We start from the raw sequence: 20,240 nt of genomic DNA on the forward strand, positions 1-20,240 counted from the left end.
GGTCTACAATACTTTTCCTGGTGTCCTTCGAAAGCTCTTTGGTCTTGGCCATGGCGGAGTTTGGAGTCTGACTGTTTGAGGCTGTGGACAGGTGTCTTTTATACAGATGATGAGTTCAAACAGGTGCCATTCATACAGGTAACGAGTGGGGGACAGAAAAGCTTCTTACAGAAGACGTTACAGGTCTGTGAGAGCCAGAGATTTTCCTTGTTTGAGGTGACCAAATACTTATTTTCCACCCTAATTTACGAATAAATTCTTTACAAATCCTACCATGTGAATTCATGGATTTTTTTTTCACATTCTGTCTCTCACAGTTGAAGTGTACCTCTGGTGCAAATTACTGACCTCTGTCATCATTTTAAGTGGGGGAACTTGCACAATCGGTGGCTGAGTAAATACTTTTTTGCCCCACTGTATATAGCACAGATGTACAACTGCATCTTGTCATGTCAAGGTGGCTCTTCTATACTGTGCCATGCATTTATGGAGTTGCTGGTTTCTCCAGTTAAAAAGGTCTGGGGAAGGACGTTTTATCCTTGGGATCAACCATTTTTTAGGTGTGGCTGAAGCTCTGAGATCCTCTAACAAACCTGCAAGATGAGGAACGACTATGTTGTTATGTTTCTGCCTAGTTGTTGTCTAATCTTCTTTCTTGCGCATCTTTGCAGATTTGATGAAAGCCTGGTTGACATAACTACATGCTTCAAGAGCTTTCTCTGCACGTATGTGTTCCTTTTATTTTCCTTCTTTCCACTTCTGCATGAAGATTGAAGTTTTAATTAATAGTAGGGCTTCTTTGAGTAGTCTTGACAATGACAACAAAAACAACAAATGTAATAATTGTCATAATAAGTAAATTAGATGCTTGGCTGGTAAAGATAAAGATAAAAATATAAAGCAACTTATATGTAATTTTTACAGATCTTATTTTCCATTGCTTAGCTAACATTTCAAGCAATCATATTTACATTAAATGTCGTTAGCCGCAACATCTAACAGGCACCATCCAAAATCATACTTAAATCTCCATTGCTGAGGTAACGTTTAGTTAGTAGACGTTAGCTAACATTTTTTAGGACGCACTTCAGTTGTGAATGCACCATTCAAGTTTTAGCTTATATAGTGATGAGATATAATAAAAACAAGTTTATAAAATTCTGATGATTCAGTTTCCACCACATAGTTATTAACAGTAGTGGAAAACAAAGAGATATAAAATGACAAAAACCCTTACGCTGTGGGATTCTGGAAATCTACAATAGAAACTAAATATAATAAACTATGGTTACAGCTCATCGTTTTTAATAATCCTATAAAAAGGTGCGTTGGTATTAATGAAAAAGTTTACTAAAATTATATTTGGGAAAAGAAATCAGCCATAAATAAACTGACCCACTCACGACAATGAAGTGAAACAAAGGAAAACTAGACAGTGGAAAATGAATGCTTTGTGTATTTGTGACCAGGTGTGAAGTCCAAAAGGCTCCGCCCCCTGCCCTTTATCCCAAAAGAGGCACACATGTCAGGTTACCACTAGACAAAAGACCAGAAGGCCAAGGTAGGGGTTACATTATAATTTCACCAGAAGAAGGAGCTGAGAGGGAAGTAAGCTAGGAACCAGAGAGAATTATAGGATAGAGGGAGATACAGCAGCTTAAGATTGTTCTCCTGTTCTCTCCTTAAAACTATAAATATATAAAAATCTGGAATCAGTGACCTTTCATTGAACTTTTTTTTCTTAATTAAATAGGATTTTAAAAAAAGAATTGTACTCCTTTATGTTTTGTTTTGATCTTTTCAATAATAATAACGTACTGAAGTGTGAAACCCAAACACACTGAACTAACAATTCTCCTCTATCAGTTCAATGCATTGCTTACAAAACTGACTAATATATATATATATATATATATATATATATATATATATATATATATATATATATATATATATATATATATATATTAGGGGTGCAACAATACACAAAATTCACGGTTCGGTTCGGTTCGATACTTTGGTGTAACGGTTCGATATTTTTTCGATACAAAAAAAAATGTTCATGCCTTTTTAATTTGTCATTTATTAAATTTTCACGGCACATTCCGCACCACATCTCTGTGCGTTCATCATTTGTTTGAAGCCAGCTCACCTCCTGCAACTACTCTTCCGAGAATACGTGCTTCTTTTGTGGTTCGGACTCCTTCTGACATTTCTTTGGAGGTGGAGGAACATCACAGTAATTGCTTAAAGGAGCTTGCTTCTTCGACATCTTTAAGAGTTCTAAACAAATGTCTGTCCTCCTCCTGAAAATCTTATGTATGCAAACACCCGTTGCAACTTCATATCTTGTGCCCGTTTTTTTATTTTGACAGCGAATGTGCACCTGCGGACCACTTATGTGCAGCCCTGGTTATTTCGCTTGTCATATTGCAGCCACAGAAATTCTTTTGTCCATGAAACCATAAAGCTGCACTTTCTTTTTGTCATCCCTGACGACCCCATTACCCCACACAAAGTCCTGCAAATGTCCAGGTGCCTTCTTTTGGCGCACCGGTGTTGTGCCAAAAAGTGATTGCCTGCCAAAAAGTGATTTCCAATGTTTCCGTGTATTTTTTATGTGTAATATCTTTACGTATGTTGGTAAATAGACTTCGGTGAACAGCGTTTACAAAGGGGTTATATATAGAATTAAAAGATTATCTGTTTTTTCAAGTATCTTTATAACTCTGTGTTATTGTACTCACATTATAACCAATCCGGTCCTTTTTCCCCACTTACAATATTTTTACAGAACTATTGTAATATTTGCTGCCATTTCTGCTGTCTTACTCTTACAAAAGACATTTTAATGTTAATGAGATTTTTTTAACTGCATAAATAAAGGTTCTATAAAAGTCGCTGCCAAAAACTGATTGCGGCTTCTACCTTGTTACACGAATGTTGTTTGTGGCTCAATATGACTTTGTGTCATCCATGAGGGATGCATTTGACATATGTTTCACATATTATATGCCAACAAGTTACTTATAGCAGTTTAAATACGAGCAATCAGTTTTTGGCAAATACCGGAAATCAGTTTTTGGCAGACAATCAGTTTTTGGCACAACACCCGGCCGGTCACGACCGGCGGGGGAAAAGTCACTCGGGTCAGAACATGGGGTGCCACCATCATCCCACTTCTGACACCAATGTGGCGAGCTCAGACAAGGAGGAGACGGAGTTATCGTTTGGTTTTGCTTCCCGTGAGCTAGCCAGGGAGCACAGCCGTTTATTGACATCTGCAGAAGAACACTGCCGCTAGCTAACTGCTCAGCAACAACAACAACAGCACACAGGGCGCCCTCTGACCCCGGATGGACACGCCGTCGCAGCGAGAGTGCGTCACCCGTCACTATGGCAACATAAACAAAACAAAACTGTACAAACAGAACCCCGAACAGCCCTGACCCGCTACATAGCCCCCACCTAAGGGGTCAGTCGTCCCCGACGACCCCATTACCCCACACAAAGTCCTGCAAATGTCCAGGTGCCTTCTTTTGGCGCACCGGCCGGTCACGACCGGCGGGGGAAAAGTCACTCGGGTCAGAACATGGGGTGCCACCATCATCCCACTTCTGACACCAATGTGGCGAGCTCAGACAAGGAGGAGACGGAGGTATCGTTTGGTCTTGCTTCCCGTGAGCTAGCCAGCGAGCACAGCCGTTTATTGACATCTGCAGAAGAACACTGCCGCTAGCTAACTGCTCAGCAACAACAACAACAGCACACAGGGCGCCCTCTGACCTCGGAAGGACACGCCGTCGCAGCGAGAGTGCGTCACCCGTCACTATGGCAACATAAACAAAACATAACTGTACAAACAGAACCCCGAACAGCCCTGACCCGCTACAATATATATCCTGCTGCTTTTACACACGCACTCACATAACGCTCAGTGATTCTCTGCGCGATCAACCTCTCACATGTTTAAGCTTGCTGTGGGAGATTTCACTTGTCATGTTTGCATAGTAAGCTAACGATTGATAAGACGATGTCAGAGGAGTAAATGTGCAGTCATATTCGTTGTGTTCCCACTAGTGCTGTCAGCGTAAATCTCGTTGAAATGACGTTAACGCCACAACACGGCAAATCTCCGTTAACGAGCTACCACAGATCGCCGGTGCATGGGGCTGGACAGCCAACACGTTAACGAGCTAACTGCGCTAACACACTAGCTCCCACCCATGTAATTGAGCATTGCTGGCACATCCAACATACTGTTTTACTTTAGTCCATGACGCGCTTACCTTCAGGGTCATACATCACATGAAAACCAAAATAGTTCCAAACGCAAGATCTGAATGAGGGTGGGGGAGGTTCAATTTGTGCAGGGCCTGCGCTCAGTGAATCTGCGTTCGACTGCTCCGCCTAGGCTGCACTGTCGAGCGCAGATCCACTGAGCGCTCAACACAGACAGCATCGTCAGACGGAAAGTTGATAAAATAAATTAAAAATGTATTTTGTATTGTTCGATACATATGCGTACCGAACCGAAAGCACTGTATTGAACGGTTCAATATCGATACGAGTATCGTTGCACCCCTAATATATATATATACACACATACATACATATAAAAACTGATCAAGCACACACATCCATACGTATGCAATAATACTAAGTGCAATAATCCTTTCTGTCATCGTTGTATTTTTACTCAGTTGTATATAGTATTTGTATTTGTATTCTATTTTTATCTTATTGTATATTTATTTTATTTTATTCTACTGTATATAGTATTTTATTCTATTCTGTACAGTTGTGTACTGTATTTATTCTTATTGTATTCAAATTTTTGCCTCATAACTTTTGCACTGTCCACTTCCTTACTGTGACAAAACAAATTTCCCACGTGTGGGACTAATAAAGGTTATCTTATCTTATCTTATCTTATATACACACATACATACACACATATATATATACATATACACACATATACACATACATACATATATACATATATATATATATATATATACATATAAGGGGTGCAACGATACACAAAATTCACGGTTCGGTTCGGTTCGATACTTTGGTGTCACGGTTCGATATTTTTCCGATACAAAAAAAAAATGTTCATGCCTTTTTAATTTGTCATTTATTAAACTTATAAATATATATTTTAACTCAAAAGTACAGTTTTTAAATTTAATGTTGCTGAAACAAAAGTAATTAAAAAAATAAATATATCTCAGGGCTCTCAAAATTTCAAAATCCCTGGTAGCCCTTCGGGCAGGGACTAAATTTAAGTAGCCCGAATAAAAAAAGGGAGCAATTTTTTGATTGATGTTTTGTTTCCTTTACAATATTATACTTTAATGTACAATATTGTAACAAAACATTAATCAAAAAATTGTTGAAAAACAAATTACAACATTGTATAAAAATTACAATCATCAACTCAAATACTTGGTTCTAATTGAACAGAAATTTCTATGAACTTGTAAGAACTGTGTAGGACATGAATCAGTCTGTGTCAGATCCTGAATTTGAAATTTCCGCTGAAGTCACGGGTAACAGGCAAGTGGAACCAAGATCTAGGCCATTTGCTTTTTGAAGTTTGCAAAGACTGCTAAATTGTGCCAGTGGTAGTTCACTCTTTGCAACATAGTACGCTGTTTTAAACTGATTTTCAGGTTTATTTTTAGTATGTTATTTGCAATTGGTGTTTGTTCTGGGAAAGATATTGCAGACTGAGCAATAATGCATTTCTTGCATTTCTCATGGGTTCCAATGGGGGCCTTTCTTAAAATGACTGATCCCAGTAACAAAGGCGCTTGTCAACTCAGAAATCGAGGGAAAACCAACAACACACCCGGCAGAACATTATGTTATTTACACGGGTGCACATAAGTGGTCCGCATGTGCGCATTCGCTGTCAAAATAAAAGACGCGCACCAGATAAGAAGTTGCAACGCGCGTTCGCGTCCATATAAAAGGCACTGTTTTTGTCCGCTAGAGTGGGATTTTCACGGCACATTCTGCACCACATCTCTGTGCGTTCATCATTTGTTTGAAGTCAGCTCACCTCCTGCAACCACTTTTCCGAGAATACGCGCTTCTTTTGTGGTTCGGACTCCTTCTGACATTTCTTTGGAGGTGGAGGAAAACCAAAGTAATTGCTTAAAGGAGCTTCTTCGACATCTTTAAGAGTTCTAAACAAATGTCTGTCCTCCTCCAGAAAATCTTATGTACGCAAACACGCGTTGCAACTTCTTATCTTATGTGCGTTTTTTATTTTGACAGCGAATGCGCACCTGCGGACCACTTATGTGCAGCCCTGGTTATTTAGCTCGTCATATTGCAGCCACAGAAATTCTTTTGTCCATGAAACCATAAAGCTGCACTTTCTTTTCGCCTTATAGTCTGATTTGTCATAACTTTTCCGTTTTGTGGTAAGCTTTTCTTTGGCTGTCACTTCTTCACCCTGACCTGTCTTATTTGGCTCAGCAGAACTAAAATATATATCCTGCTGCTTTTACACACACACACACATAACGCTCAGCGATTCTCTGCGCGATCAACCTCTCACATGTTTAAGCTGCGGGAGATTTCACTTGTCATGATGTTTGCGTAGTAAGCTAACGATTGATAAGACGATGTCAGAGGAATTGGTGCGCAAATTATCATCACTCACCAATCAGTGCTGTCGCTCTCTATACACAGTTCGCGCGATTGCAAAGTGAAAGCAAAAAAACAAGCGCAAATTCAAACGCGATTTCAATATGTCACATATTGACAGTGGCTCACCGATGCCAATGACATAATTACCCAGCTACATTTCTGAAAGAATGCAAAAGCATTGACATATATTTTTCCTTCCTACGATAGCCCGATGGGCAGGGCAGAGATAGATTTTGGTAGCCCGACTGGAAAAATCGCTAGCCCCGGGACGTCGGGCTAGCGATTTTGCGAGCCCTGTATCTGATTGAGGAATCACTCATCTTTGGAAAAGAGAGTTTATTACAGAGAAATGTCTCTTTCCAAAATAAAAGCTATACTATCCGCTTCTTCTGGGCTATATTCTCAGCAGCATATTAAACATATAAGGAGAATCATGTGCTAACGGCTGTCTAAATGACTCGGGTAAAGTTTGTAGCATGCTTGTTGTTTTTGTCTGCTTCCACTTGTCTTTGCACTAGGATGCTGTCGGAGTAAATGTGCAGTCATATTCGTTGTGTTCCCACTAGTGCTGTCAGCGTTAATTTCATTGAAATGACGTTAACGCCACAACACGGCAAATCTCCATTAACGAGCTACCGCGGATCGCCCCGTGTGTGGGGCTGGACGGCCAACACGGTAACGAGCTAACTGCGCTAATGCTGGGCAGACACTGTGCGATTTTTTCAGTCGCGCGATTCAGCTCCTGCTCAAACTGCACGATTGACTCGCAGGGGTTAGAAGTTCATAGGTCACGATGCAGGGTCTCACACTATACGACCCGATGCTCTGATGCGACCTGAGTGCTCACACTGTGCGTCCATAAAATGAAGGTTATAACAGAAATTCTGTCGCTCGCTCTCCCTCACTGTCTTTCACTCACACAGACACGCACACCACCACCATCAACTTTGCTAAATTGCTAATGAAAAACATTGACCAGGCAGCTGTGATTGAGCAGCAGTGTCGATCCAACTATTTTCACGGTTGTTGTGGTCGTGATAATTTTGCGAGGCCACATCGAAAAGACTCGGATGAGCTTGCCATAGTTCTACAAATTGTGCCTCCATCGCTTGTGTCCAGATCACAGGCTCCACTGCCGTGCTGTGCCGTCTTTTTCGCTGACATTTGTGTTTGCGCGTGCGCAGTGTGACAAACTGCGGTGACACCCTCACGACGGTCGCGAGGATTTCAAACAGGTTTGAAATCCTCACGACCAAGCGATTGATGATCGGGAGCTGGTCGTGAGGTGTTAATCGCTTCTCGTTACCCCACGTATACTACACGATGCACGACGCACGATGAAGGCCAAAATCGGGCCGATCGCCAAAACGGTCGCACGACTCAAAAATCGGCTCAAAATGGGCCAAAAATTGCACAGTGTAAGCCCAGCATAACACACTAGTTCCCACCCATGTAATTGAGCATTGCGTGGCACATCCGACATACTGTTTTACTTTAGCGCTTACCTTCAGGGTCATACGTCACATGAAAACCAAAATAGTTCCAAACGCCACATCTGAATGAGGATGGGGGAGGTTCAATTTGCCATGTTGCAAGGAGAGCTAAACTTCTGTCTCGCTAGCTTGCCCTGCGCTCAGTGAGTCTGCGTTCGACTACTCCGCCTAGGCTGCACTGTCGAGCGCAGATCCACTGAGCGCTCGACACAGACAGCATCGTCAGAAGGAAAGTTGATAAAATAAATTGAAAATGTTGTATTGTTCGATACATATGCATACCGAACCGAAAGCACTGTATCGAACGGTTCAATATCGATACGAGTATCGTTGCACCCCTTATGAATAAAGACAAACTAAATATTTAGAAAAGAGTGCTTTTCAACAACAGTTTGTTCAGTCACATTCAATGTCTTTTGCATACCTGTCAAAAACCTTTAATTAGAAACTGACACAAGTTAAAAAAAAAAAAAGGAACATAATTAAATTTTTGTTTGATATGTATGAATTTCTTTACTTTTTACTGAATTGAGAAATTGTTTTTAAACTCTTAAGTGTTCTAAAATTTCAATGGATGTTAAAAAAGCTCATTAACAACTTGATAGCCAAATGCTGGTTTGTTATGTAATCTTTGTTTCTGGTATTGCAGACAGAATAAAGACCCTCCTTATCTTTCACATATGTTTGACACTGTGTGGAAAAAAAGTAACATGCAGATGCATTAGGCTCTATGCAAAGAGCAGCCACTTTGCATTTACAGGTTGCTTTATTTTCCAGCCAAAACTTGAATGATCTCAATGTGGATGGAGACACAAATATGTGATGAATGGGCTGAACAATAAAACAGCAGGCAGACAGACTCACAGGGAGTTCCACATATTTCGCAGCAGCTTTCACCTACCAGGGGAGTAGAAAGGGGGGAAAGAGGATGAAGAAAAAGAATGCTGAAGTTCAGCTGTAAAGATCTGGTTTCCAGCAAATAACAGGTTGCCTGGATAAGCAGTGAAATAACAGCACAGCACTCCGTTTCCAGGAACAAAAACATGGCTACTCACTGTGAAAGACAGGACTGAAGAGAAGAATGTCCCTTCATCATATCTTGAGAGCTTGGAGAGGACACCGTTTAAAACAGCAGCAAACTACAGACAGGTGGGAGCACAAAAACACTTCTAAGATTAGGTTTCTAGCTGCTTTCTTGAGTCTAGTGAGGAAAGTTATTATCTAATCTTGTTTCAAGATTCTTGGAATATTTTTAGAAGAACAAAAATTAGCTCCCCCTTTCTGTAAAATGAAACTCACATTTCTTTAACAAAAAAAAAAGCATGAAATTAATTAATCAAAGGAAAAAAGTGTCTAAATACCAAAATCTGGAAAAACAAAACAAACAAACAAAAGCTAGGCTGGGTTTTCAAAGAGTATGGTTTGACCCCTCTCCCTACTAAAATATTTTTGAAAAATATACGAAATAATAAAGCGTAAAAGAGTAAAGGTGAGGTTTACCTTTGACACGAGTGATGTAATAATGTCCTTTAATGCCTCGTCAATCAAAACATCAATTTTGGAGTGGTACTGTTGCTGTAGGGATGAGGGTAGGGGGGACAAAAAGTCACATTATTCATTTGTTATTTTCAGGAAACTGACCAGGCACAGACGTAATACAGACTACCCCTCTGCTCTGATATACAACAGTATTGTCTGTGCTGCAAAAGAAATAAAAACCTACAACAAATCCTCACACATGCACCCCTTCCCAGGACAGCCTAGAAAACCTTCCCATCCGTGTAACGCTGCTGTGTTAAGCAGCTAATAGGGTGCATTATGCAGCTGAATAATATGCCCATCTGTGCTGGAAACCTGACGGAATCTGAAGGATACTTTTTGTGCATCTCCCTACAATTAGAGCAGCCTTGTATTCCTCTAAAGCAGTGCTCTAGCTGAGAGGACCAAAGTCTCACACAAGATTCAATTAATCCACTATTTCATGTCTCGTTTGCCACCCCGTAAAAAAAATAAAAAATAAAAAAAATTTAAAAAAATAAATATATATACATATATATATTTTTTTTTATGGCACCCTTTTCCCTTCAAGGAAGGAGAGAGAAAGAAAAAAATGTAGGGGCTGAGCACTGAATGGTAGCAGCAGCAGGGGGGTTCATCTCTTAGTGACAATGCCCTTTCACTGGCCTTCTAAAGAACACCCAAATTAAAAATTTCAATCAACAAAGCATACAGATCGCTGACAAATTGAGGGTCCAGAGAGGTCATCGCCAATTTTTTTCCCTTCCAAAAGTCTTCAATATGGCAGCTCTCTTTCAGTGCTCTGAATCTTCCTAGCAAATCTTGAGAGCTTTTCTTTTTTTCTTCTTCTTACCTCAATTAACACTACTGCTCCTTCCTTTTTCCTACAATGCCTGCCTTAAAAAAAGCAGAGAGGAGGAGAAGAAATTGTTTGGTCTTTGCCATATGCGACACAAAACTGAAAAGAACAATTATATCTTTTAAAAACATTTATTTGCCTGTTGAGCTGTAACTACTGCTGCTACTTCAGCCTTGCGAATTGGCTGAGATCAGAATTAGGTCACATTTTTAATATGAGCCCCCCCCCCTCTACCCATCCCTCACCATTTAAATGAGCTCAGCAACAGAACAACAGCACATTGATTAGCAATTTCATGGGCTTTGTAAAAGCAAAACTGTTAATCAACCAGAGAAGTCTTTATCAAGGGTGGACTTTTCACAGACTCTGTGTTGCCTTCCAGTCAAACCCCTCACAGTTTTTTCTAAAACGGCAGGATTTGGCACAGAGGGATTTAAGAACGCCCAAACACTTTTCTGGAGATCAGTAGACTCTAAAACTTAAACAGAAAATTGTTGGTTTGGATTCAGTTCAGACTCTCATGGGGCTCATTCACAACCCCTACAAGCAACTCAAAAGGGGCCAGTTCACCTCAAAGGTATCAGATTTGGGCAATCACATAATCATTTGGTAGGTGGTTACCCTCAGGGATACACATTTTCCCCTAGTGGTATGCCAGGGCTAGCATTTAGCATACAGCTGAAGGATGGGTAGACATTCTTCTTCACACTGTTACAAGTTGGAGGTGTATTTTCTTTTAGATGAAAGAAACTAGTTCTTACATGAAGCTGTTTACAACATTCCACCAGTTTTACCGACATACTTTAAAATGGTTTGAATCAATGACTGTAGAAAATCATTGGTTTGTATGGTTAGACCAGGCTTAATTTTGCTAATAGATTAGTCTAATGCAAAATAGACTGTTTAATTTAAAACCAAACCAAAACTCCCATCTTCAGGTTGGCACTCTTTATTAGTCATGCTGAAGAATCCTGACAAATCTTCACATTCACATAACACTCAACATCAAAATATTTTCTAGGAAAAAAGGCTAACGTTAATTCAGTTTTTATAATTAGCTGTTTTAGCCGAGTTTTATAAGTTAGCTAGCGTCAACTCAAACACCAGAAATATCAAATCTCCTGAGTATGAATATCACGTAATGGTAATGGTACTCTTTCCAGGTACTGCAAAGTTGCAGAACATATTTATTCACTGTGCTTCATATGCTTAGAGTTTGCAGATAGCAACATATCTATTAACTGACCATTAACCATCAACTGGACAAAATAAATGGCTCAACTTTACAGGGTTCAAAGGAAGCGAAAATAAACTTCTGTTCATTTTTCATCATTTTATTGATGTTAATTTAGATTTCCTAACAAGGAAATGGGAAGGGCTGGGGAAAGGAAGGTTAATGAGGCGGTGGAGGCACTTACCCACTGTCCGTCAATCTGGTGTTCAAACAATGATGAGAAGGAAACATGGATATGAGGGATGGTGGAGAACATGAGACAGAAAAGAAAAAAAGGACAGTAAGCCAAGATTTTCTTATTTTTAGTTTTTAAATGCATCAATTAATGACTTGCAATATTCAACTCATTCAACACATGTCAAACAGATGATCCATATGACGACACTGAAACTGCTTGTGGCCTTTTCATAACATAATTAACATAACAGCCAGAAAAGTAGGTGTAAATGAACTCCAATCCCATCTTTTAATTCCCAAGTTGGTAATATGGCTTGAAAACTGTTTGCGTGCACTTTAAACCAAACACTCAAAATAATTAAGTAAATTAAGTTTTGTAAACTTTTTTTTTTTAAACAGTCCTAACTTTAACAGTTTAAGTTCATCTAACATTTTCTTCCATTTGAATTAGTTCATCTTATTATTTTTGACCAACTTCAACAATTTTGCATATTAAATACCTACTACTTAAATATTACATTAATTTTACTTAGTTATTTCAATTGTATGGCAGTCATGTTTGGAAGGTTTTGTTTCCTGGGGTCAATTTGCCCCCCAACATAAAATGTAGCAGTCTTTTGTAGCAGTAGCAGCTGGACTGATTCAGATTCTGATAAAAGACCATGGAGTAAAAGTAAGATGTGCTCCTCTTTTATCAGTTGCTCACAGGTTCTTACCCTTCTTACAATGTCCACAAAGTTTAACATTTTTTTCTTGTTTTATTTTCATTCTTTTTTTTACGCTTTTATTACTTTTTGAAACATTACATTTTTTTCATTTTCCAAATTTTATTTTTATCTGGCAGGTAATTTCCTGTCAAATATGGAGGTCTGCCCACTTGTCTGCTTTTGCTTTTGAAACATGAGTGGGTGTGAAGACTCAGTGAAAGCCCAGAAACAACAATCATAAGATAGCTCTGCATTCATCACTGTTGACCACATTGTTTCTGTGACAGTAAGTATTCAAATTTTCTGTAGATTTCTGTTTTTCAATCCATTTTAGCGAGATGTCAGCGAGGCAGCTCTCACTCAGTGGCACCACAGCCACTTCACCATGTATCTGACTGAGTTCACTGCAGTAGCTGAGACAGACTGCTAAGTTTTTAAACTGTAGATAGTATTAAGGAAAAAAAACAACAAATACCTCAGAATAATACTTGTTTTTTTTTCTGTTTTTGATAAAATGCTTTTCATGGTGTAGAGACATTATATGAAAGTAGAATCTTTCAGTTTAACTGGAAGGAGTTAATATAGAATTTAGAAGTAATGAAAAAGGATAGGAATAATTGTTAGGTGAGTGACATCAGCTGGAAAGAGCAAAGAGAGGTTAACCTTTGGTGATAGGACCGTGTACAGAAATCTCAGAACTTTTTTGCAGGAATTTGTTGCTGCACATCTACTCAGTTAAAGCAAAAGATGGCAGCAATCCAGAATTAGTCTTCTTTTGAAAAAACCTTGCAAATTTGTTTGTTCGAGTCTTTGAAAGTCAGAATTCTTGTTTTGTAAAATCAGTCTCTTGCAAAAATAACTAATATTACTAAAACCAAATGCGCTAACTACTTAGGTCAGTCTGATGTACAGGGAGTGCAGAATTATTAGGCAAATGAGTATTTTGTCCACATCATCCTCTTCATGCATGTTGTCTTACTCCAAGCTGTATAGGCTCAAAAGCCTACTACCAATTAAGCATATTAGGTGATGTTCATCTCTGTAATGAGAAGGGGTGTGGTCTAATGACATCAACACCCTATATCAGGTGTGCATAATTATTAGGCAACTTCCTTTCCTTTGGCAAAATGGGTCAAAAGAAGGACTTGACAGGCTCAGAAAAGTCAAAAATAGTGAGATATCTTGCAGAGGGATGCAGCAGTCTCAAAATTGCAAAGCTTCTGAAGCGTGATCATCGAGCAATCAAGCCTTTCATTCAAAATAGTCAACAGGGTCGCAAGAAGCGTGTGGAAAAACCAAGGCACAAAATAACTGCCCATGAACTGAGAAAAGTCAAGCGTGCAGCTGCCAAGATGCCACTTGCCACCAGTTTGGCCATATTTCAGAGCTGCAACATCACTGGAGTGCCCAAAAGCACAAGGTGTGCAATACTCAGAGACATGGCCAAGGTAAGAAAGGCTGAAAGACGACCACCACTGAACAAGACACACAAGCTGAAACGTCAAGACTGGGCCAAGAAATATCTCAAGACTGATTTTTCTAAGGTTTTATGGACTGATGAAATGAGAGTGAGTCTTGATGGGCCAGATGGATGGGCCCGTGGCTGGATTGGTAAAGGGCAGAGAGCTCCAGTCCGACTCAGACGCCAGCAAGGTGGAGGTGGAGTACTGGTTTGGGCTGGTATCATCAAACATGAGCTTGTGGGGCCTTTTCGGGTTGAGGATGGAGTCAAGCTCAACTCCCAGTCCTACTGCCAGTTTCTGGAAGACACCTTCTTCAAGCAGTGGTACAGGAAGAAGTCTGCATCCTTCAAGAAAAACATGATTTTCATGCAGGACAATGCTCCATCACACGCGTCCAAGTACTCCACAGCGTGGCTGGCAAGAAAGGGTATAAAAGAAGAAAAACTAATGACATGGCCACCTTGTTCACCTGATCTGAACCCCATTGAGAACCTGTGGTCCATCATCAAATGTGAGATTTACAAGGAGGGAAAACAGTACACCTCTCTGAACAGTGTCTGGGAGGCTGTGGTTGCTGCTGCACGCAATGTTGATGGTGAACAGATCAAAACACTGACAGAATCCATGGATGGCAGGCTTTTGAGTGTCCTTGCAAAGAAAGGTGGCTATATTGGTCGCTGATTCGTTTTTGTTTTGTTTTTGAATGTCAGAAATGTATATTTGTGAATGTGGAGATGTTATATTGGTTTCAGTGGTAAAAATAAATAATTGAAATGGGTATATATTTGTTTTTTGTTAAGTTGCCTAATAATTATGCACAGTAATAGTCACCTGCACACACAGATATCCCCCTAAAATAGCTAAAACTAAAAACAAACTAAAAACTACTTCCAAAAACATTCAGCTTTGATATTAATGAGTTTTTTGGGTTCATTGAGAACATGGTTGTTGTTCAATAATAAAATTATTCCTCAAAAATACAACTTGCCTAATAATTCTGCACTCCCTGTACAGTTTAGGTTCTTATTCTCACCATAGCAAAGATGCTGGCAGGTCAAAACGTGGAGTACCCCTTACAACTTGTTTGGAGGAAGAAATACTACTGTATGGAGAAGAGCCATAACTATCACCTTATCAATTAATTTTGATCTGACGAAGTGGTTTTGCTATATTGTACCTTTGATCTTTTTTCAGTGTAGGGTTTAAACAGAGCATGCCCAACATGTTCTACTGCAAAACTTGACAGCTGTGTGATTCAACTCATGACTTCATTCAGATCCATTTGTGATTTGTTCTCTAAACAATAACAACAAAAATACAGTTGTAACTAAAATAATAGAGCTTTCAAACATCCTACACAGCAAAAGTTGTTGGGTGAGGCTCAAAGACATAAAGGTATTATGACAATTTGCAGAATAGTCTTTCTCTCGTTCATTCATAATGAGCCTGATGAGCCAGATCTGAGATGGTGCAACGCTGTCATCATTGAAAGTAACTTTGTGGAGGTTTCCCAAGAACTGCTGATGAACTTCTTCAGCAATCTCGGTCCTTTAAGATAAAACTAATTTTCATTTCTATTCTATAGTTTACTTTGAAGCAATTGTTTCATCTTCAAAGTTCTGTTGTCCAACAATATTGACACATTTTATTATGACACTCAATAAAATATTTCAAGTAAGTAATTTTGAGAATTTGCAACAATCCTGAGCCACAAAACTCAACATGACCATGGTATTCAATTTCCTTCAGTCATATTTGCAACCACTCAACGACACAAGTAAAACATGTAAAACCAGTAAGCTGTAGAAAAGTTTTAAAGAATTTCTTCCTCTTAAAAACTTCAGAGAATGTTCTATTTCTTCATCAAGGTTATTTAGTTATTTAGGCAGACTTCAAAATCCTGACAAAACTGACTGAAACATCTGATGTCAAACTGACATTCGCTGTGTTTGGAAACCCAGGATTCAAGGACAATATATAATCAATTTGTCCCTCTCAAGGAACAGAAAATGGTCAGTTAACTTTTTTCACTGAGGTCTCCATTCAATAAATTAAAAGTCTAAGGCTAAATTAATAATAAAACTATTGGAGATGTAATTTTCAGTAGACAATAACATACATTTTGAGAAAATCAGAAGTCAGAATCGATGTTCTTTGTTTCACCACGTTTGGTTCTCTATTACTGTGACGGTCCGTCTGCACTCACTGGTCGACTAGCTCTTCTGTCTTTCCCACCTCTTATCTCTCTCTCTCTCTCCTCTGTCGTGTGTATTTGTGTATTCTGGTTTTGGTACAGAGGCAGGACTCTCCAGGGTATCTCGCCTTCTGTGTCCAGACACCTGGTTTAATCACGCACCTGTACGTCTTGATGCATGCTCAATCATCCAGGTCAGTAAATCTCCAAAAGTTGATTCTGTTCATCTAGACGTAGCGTTTTGTGGGAGAAACGTTTCGTCACTCATCCAAGTGAAGTCCCAGCCCACTGAAGGAACAATGGGCTGGGAGGTCAGTTCCTCATGGCCATTGATCAGTGGTCTTTGATCAGTGGTCTTTGGTCAGTGGTTGTTAATCAATGGTCATGAGAATTTGCATAATTAAGATTAAGGAACTGACATCCCAGCCCATTGTTCCTTCAGTGGGCTGGTTTCAGTCATTATGCAAATGTACTGTTTATAAGATTGGGGAAAAACCTGCAGTCAGCTGAGACTGAAGAAGTCACTTGGACGAGTGACGAAACGTTTCTCCACAAATTGCTACGTCCAGATGAACAGAATCAACTTTTGGAGAGACACGCTCCTGCTCCTGATGTCCTTTCTGTGGTCTCTGCTTAAGGGAGTGGCAGATTTTCAGTCTTACTTGGATTGTTGTCTTGCAACAGTCAGTGCAACCCAGCTCCAAGCCTCGAGTTAATGTTTCCACTAAACTGTGAAAGCGATACTTAGCTGTATATTCCCTCTGCTCAGGTTTACCTGTCATGGAGTGGTGAGAAGTCTTGGCCTGGATTTGCTCAAACTGAGGAAACTCGTTGAACTCTGCAAGTTTGAGAATGCTGTAGGGGGATTTTGTAGATGGTGAGGGTATGGTTGTCTCTCCACACATGGCAAGGGTTGTTGTCAATGACCTCTATCCACCTCCTATGGTCCTCCTTGACCTCTTCGATGCCTGTCCCTTCAAGCTGGCTCTGGCAGTGTTGTCCAGAGAATTGTTCCTCAGCCTGAAGGCTGAGTTTCAAGTTTTGATCAGAGCCTATTCTTCACTTGTCATCCAAAGTTTTCGGTTAAGAAAAACCTGGATGGTTTTGGTCACTGTCACTGAGTGAAGGTCTCCAGGTCCTGCTGTTCAAAGATGGACCAGTTCATCAGATCAAAACAATCCTGTAGCTGGAAAAGAGCATCTTCTTGCCATTTAATGACCCAGGTACTCAGAGGGGTTTGTTTCCTAGAGGGGGTGTAAGAAGTGTAAGGAGGAGAGAGAGAGGTAGTCAGATCGCCCCAGGTGGGGGAGGGGTGTCACTCTGTAGGGCTGCTTGATGTTATTGTACACATCGGCACAGTGTCGTGTTGGTGGAATTTGGGGAGTACAGATTTCAAACGTGTATTGTTAAAGTTCCCAGAAACAATATGGATGCCCTCCGAGTGCTCACTTTGCGGTTTGTTGAGGATGAGTTGGAGATGGTTGAGTGCTGAGCAAATGGTAGCACTGGGGGAGATATAAACAATGGTAATTATGGCTACCATTCGCTCACGAGGTAGATGAAAGGGCCTGCACTGAATGGACATGGCCTCTAAGTCTGGTGAGCAGTGACTGTCTATAATTCTAGTGCTACGGCACCAGTCCTGAAGGACATAAGCACAGAGCCCACTGCCCCGTCCCTTACAAGAGTCTTTGTAGATCGTAGATTTATTTGGGACTTCAGTAATGTTGCCTCGCCTCTAATAAATCTCACCTCAGACAAGGTCTCGTTCCAGTGGAAACCCACAGCTCAGGAATCTTTAGACAGCCTAAGCAATGTTTTGCTGCAGCTCTTTGACAGCCCGATCTGTCAAAACAATTCATCTCAGAGGAAGAAACCCTCTTGCCTCTGTCCTGTGTTATCAGTTCTCAGATCAGCTGAAACACTCAGTTTATTTAAATCCAGGTTGAAGACTCACCTGATCTCAGCTGAATTTGAATAAAACACCAAATCCACACTTTTAAGCTTAAATTTCAAAACTTAAATTTTAACTACTGATTTTATATACTGGTCCTTCCTTTTTACTTTTTTTCCTTTCAATTTTAAATCACGCTTTTTATTTGTTTTTGTTTTTTAATGTCTCTGTAAAGCACTTTGAATCACCTTGTTGTTGAATTGTGCTATATAAATAAACTTGCCTTGCCTAGTATGAAATAATATCTATCTTATAACCTCTGTTCTGGTGGTCATCTTTGGCAAAAGATGTTTGTGAGTATGTCCTTGTTTGATCGGTTTTTGCCCAGAATAAGCCATTGAGCTTGCCACCTGCTGGGCTGTTCAGACTCTTTCTTCCTATGCCTGGCTGCCCATTGTCCCATTATCGCTTTGGATTTCATCACTGGCCTTCCACCCTCATCGGGTAATTCACCATCATTAACTGGTTTTCTAAAGCTGCTAATTTCCTTGCTTTGCCCAAGCTTTTATCCACCCTTGAAACAGCCCAGTTACTTACAGAGCACTTCTTCAGGTTACATGGGATCCTTTCTGAGATTGTCTCCAACTGTGGCCAATAGTGCACCTCACGTGTCAGGAAAGAATTCTGTTCAGCACTCGGAACGCAGGTTAGTCTAGCTGATTTCCACCCACAGACAAATGATCAAACCATGCGTGCCAATCAGGAACTGTAGGCAGTTCTCTACTGCATCGCTTCATCCACCTGAAGTTCACAGCTTCAATGTACGGAATATGCCTATAATTCCTCAATTCCTCTACCACCAAACTTTCATCATTCAAAGCGTCAATCGGTTACCTCATCTCTGCCTTGCGGTCAAAGTTGAACTCTGTCCCCTCTGTGCAGCACCAACTTTGTCGCTGTTGCAGTTTGTGGAGGTTAACCCTCCTGAGAACAAAGGAACAAAACAATCGTCTGACTGATCAACACTACATCCCTGCGCCATCCAACCAATCATGTCAGAAGGTTTGGTTGCAGTGGCTGTAGCTCAGGAGGTAGAGCAGGCCATCTACTGACCGAAAGGTTGGTGGTTTGATCCCTGGCTCCCCCAGTCTGCATGCCAAATATCCTTGGGTAAGATACTAACCCCAAGTTGCTCTGAGTGCTTTAGTGAATGGGTAAATGTGGCATATTGTGTAAAGTGTTCTAGGAGAGGAGAAAAGTGCTTTATAATAATCAGTCCATTAACCATTTACTATGTGTCTGCAAAAAAATCCTGCTTCACACCAAGTCTAGGAAACTTTAAAGGACTTTGAAATAGACACCCTGTCACTTTCCATTTGACACTGGCACGCAAGATGAAGGTACCCTCATGTGTCTCAGCTCACACCTTTCCTGGGACATTCAAAACTTTTCTAATCATTTTAAAAGTGTTACCAATAAATGCACTGTATTTTATCCCTTTGTGTGAGTCCAACCTGTCTCCCTTGATACTATACAAATACCTGATCAAATTATGTTTCCACTCTGCATTTAATCATTAGTTATTCTTAATCTCTGACTTTGTTCCACAGGGTGTCTTTGTCTTGTCTTCCTCCCCTCATGCCTAACCGGTTGCAGCAGATGGCTGCCCCTCCCTGAGCCTGATACTGTCAGCAATTTCTTCCTATTAAAAGGCAGTTTTTCTTTTTCACACTCACCAAAGCGCTTGCTCATAGGGGGTCATCTAATTGTTGTGGTTCTCTCTGTATTGTACGGTTTTTACCTTATACTATTAATGCCCCTTGGGGCAACTGTTGTTGTGATTTGACACTATATAAATAAGACTGAACTGAACAGAAATGAACTTGGATAAAGGAACTCTAATTGCCAACAGGAGACCAAGGCTGTTCATTTTCATGTTTTCTAAATGGATTGTTGGTGTGGAACACAGACGGTATAAAAATTGGACGTACCTACTGTGACCCACTGGTTTGTTAAGTCCTGTTTTGAAGAC

At 40.1% G+C, this 20,240-nt stretch overlaps 1 protein-coding gene across 7 annotated transcripts in view; it reads right to left on the reverse strand.

Annotated features, from left to right (window-relative positions):
- The window catches only part of cadps2 (Ca++-dependent secretion activator 2), a 173,881-nt gene that overhangs the window by 19,125 nt on the left and 134,516 nt on the right, over window positions 1-20,240 (reverse strand). For 2 of the 7 annotated variants that reach the window (XM_040026725.1, XM_040026723.1), the window contains exons 22-25: window positions 11,958-11,972; window positions 9,663-9,737; window positions 9,218-9,301; window positions 9,027-9,059 (exon numbers count right to left, since the gene is read on the reverse strand). In XM_040026725.1, coding sequence (XP_039882659.1) covers window positions 9,027-9,059; window positions 9,218-9,301; window positions 9,663-9,737; window positions 11,958-11,972 — 207 coding nt within the window. Of the gene's footprint in view, window positions 1-9,026; window positions 9,060-9,217; window positions 9,302-9,662; window positions 9,738-10,533; window positions 10,578-11,957; window positions 11,973-19,102; window positions 19,193-20,240 lie in introns of those variants that run through there. The other 5 variants (XR_005695094.1, XR_005695091.1, XM_040026724.1 and 2 more) reach the window with 3 other exon arrangements.

This window comes from Simochromis diagramma, unplaced genomic scaffold (genome assembly GCF_900408965.1).
Source record: "Simochromis diagramma unplaced genomic scaffold, fSimDia1.1 OVJJ01000293.1, whole genome shotgun sequence".
NCBI classification, from domain to species: Eukaryota; Metazoa; Chordata; class Actinopteri; order Cichliformes; family Cichlidae; genus Simochromis; species Simochromis diagramma.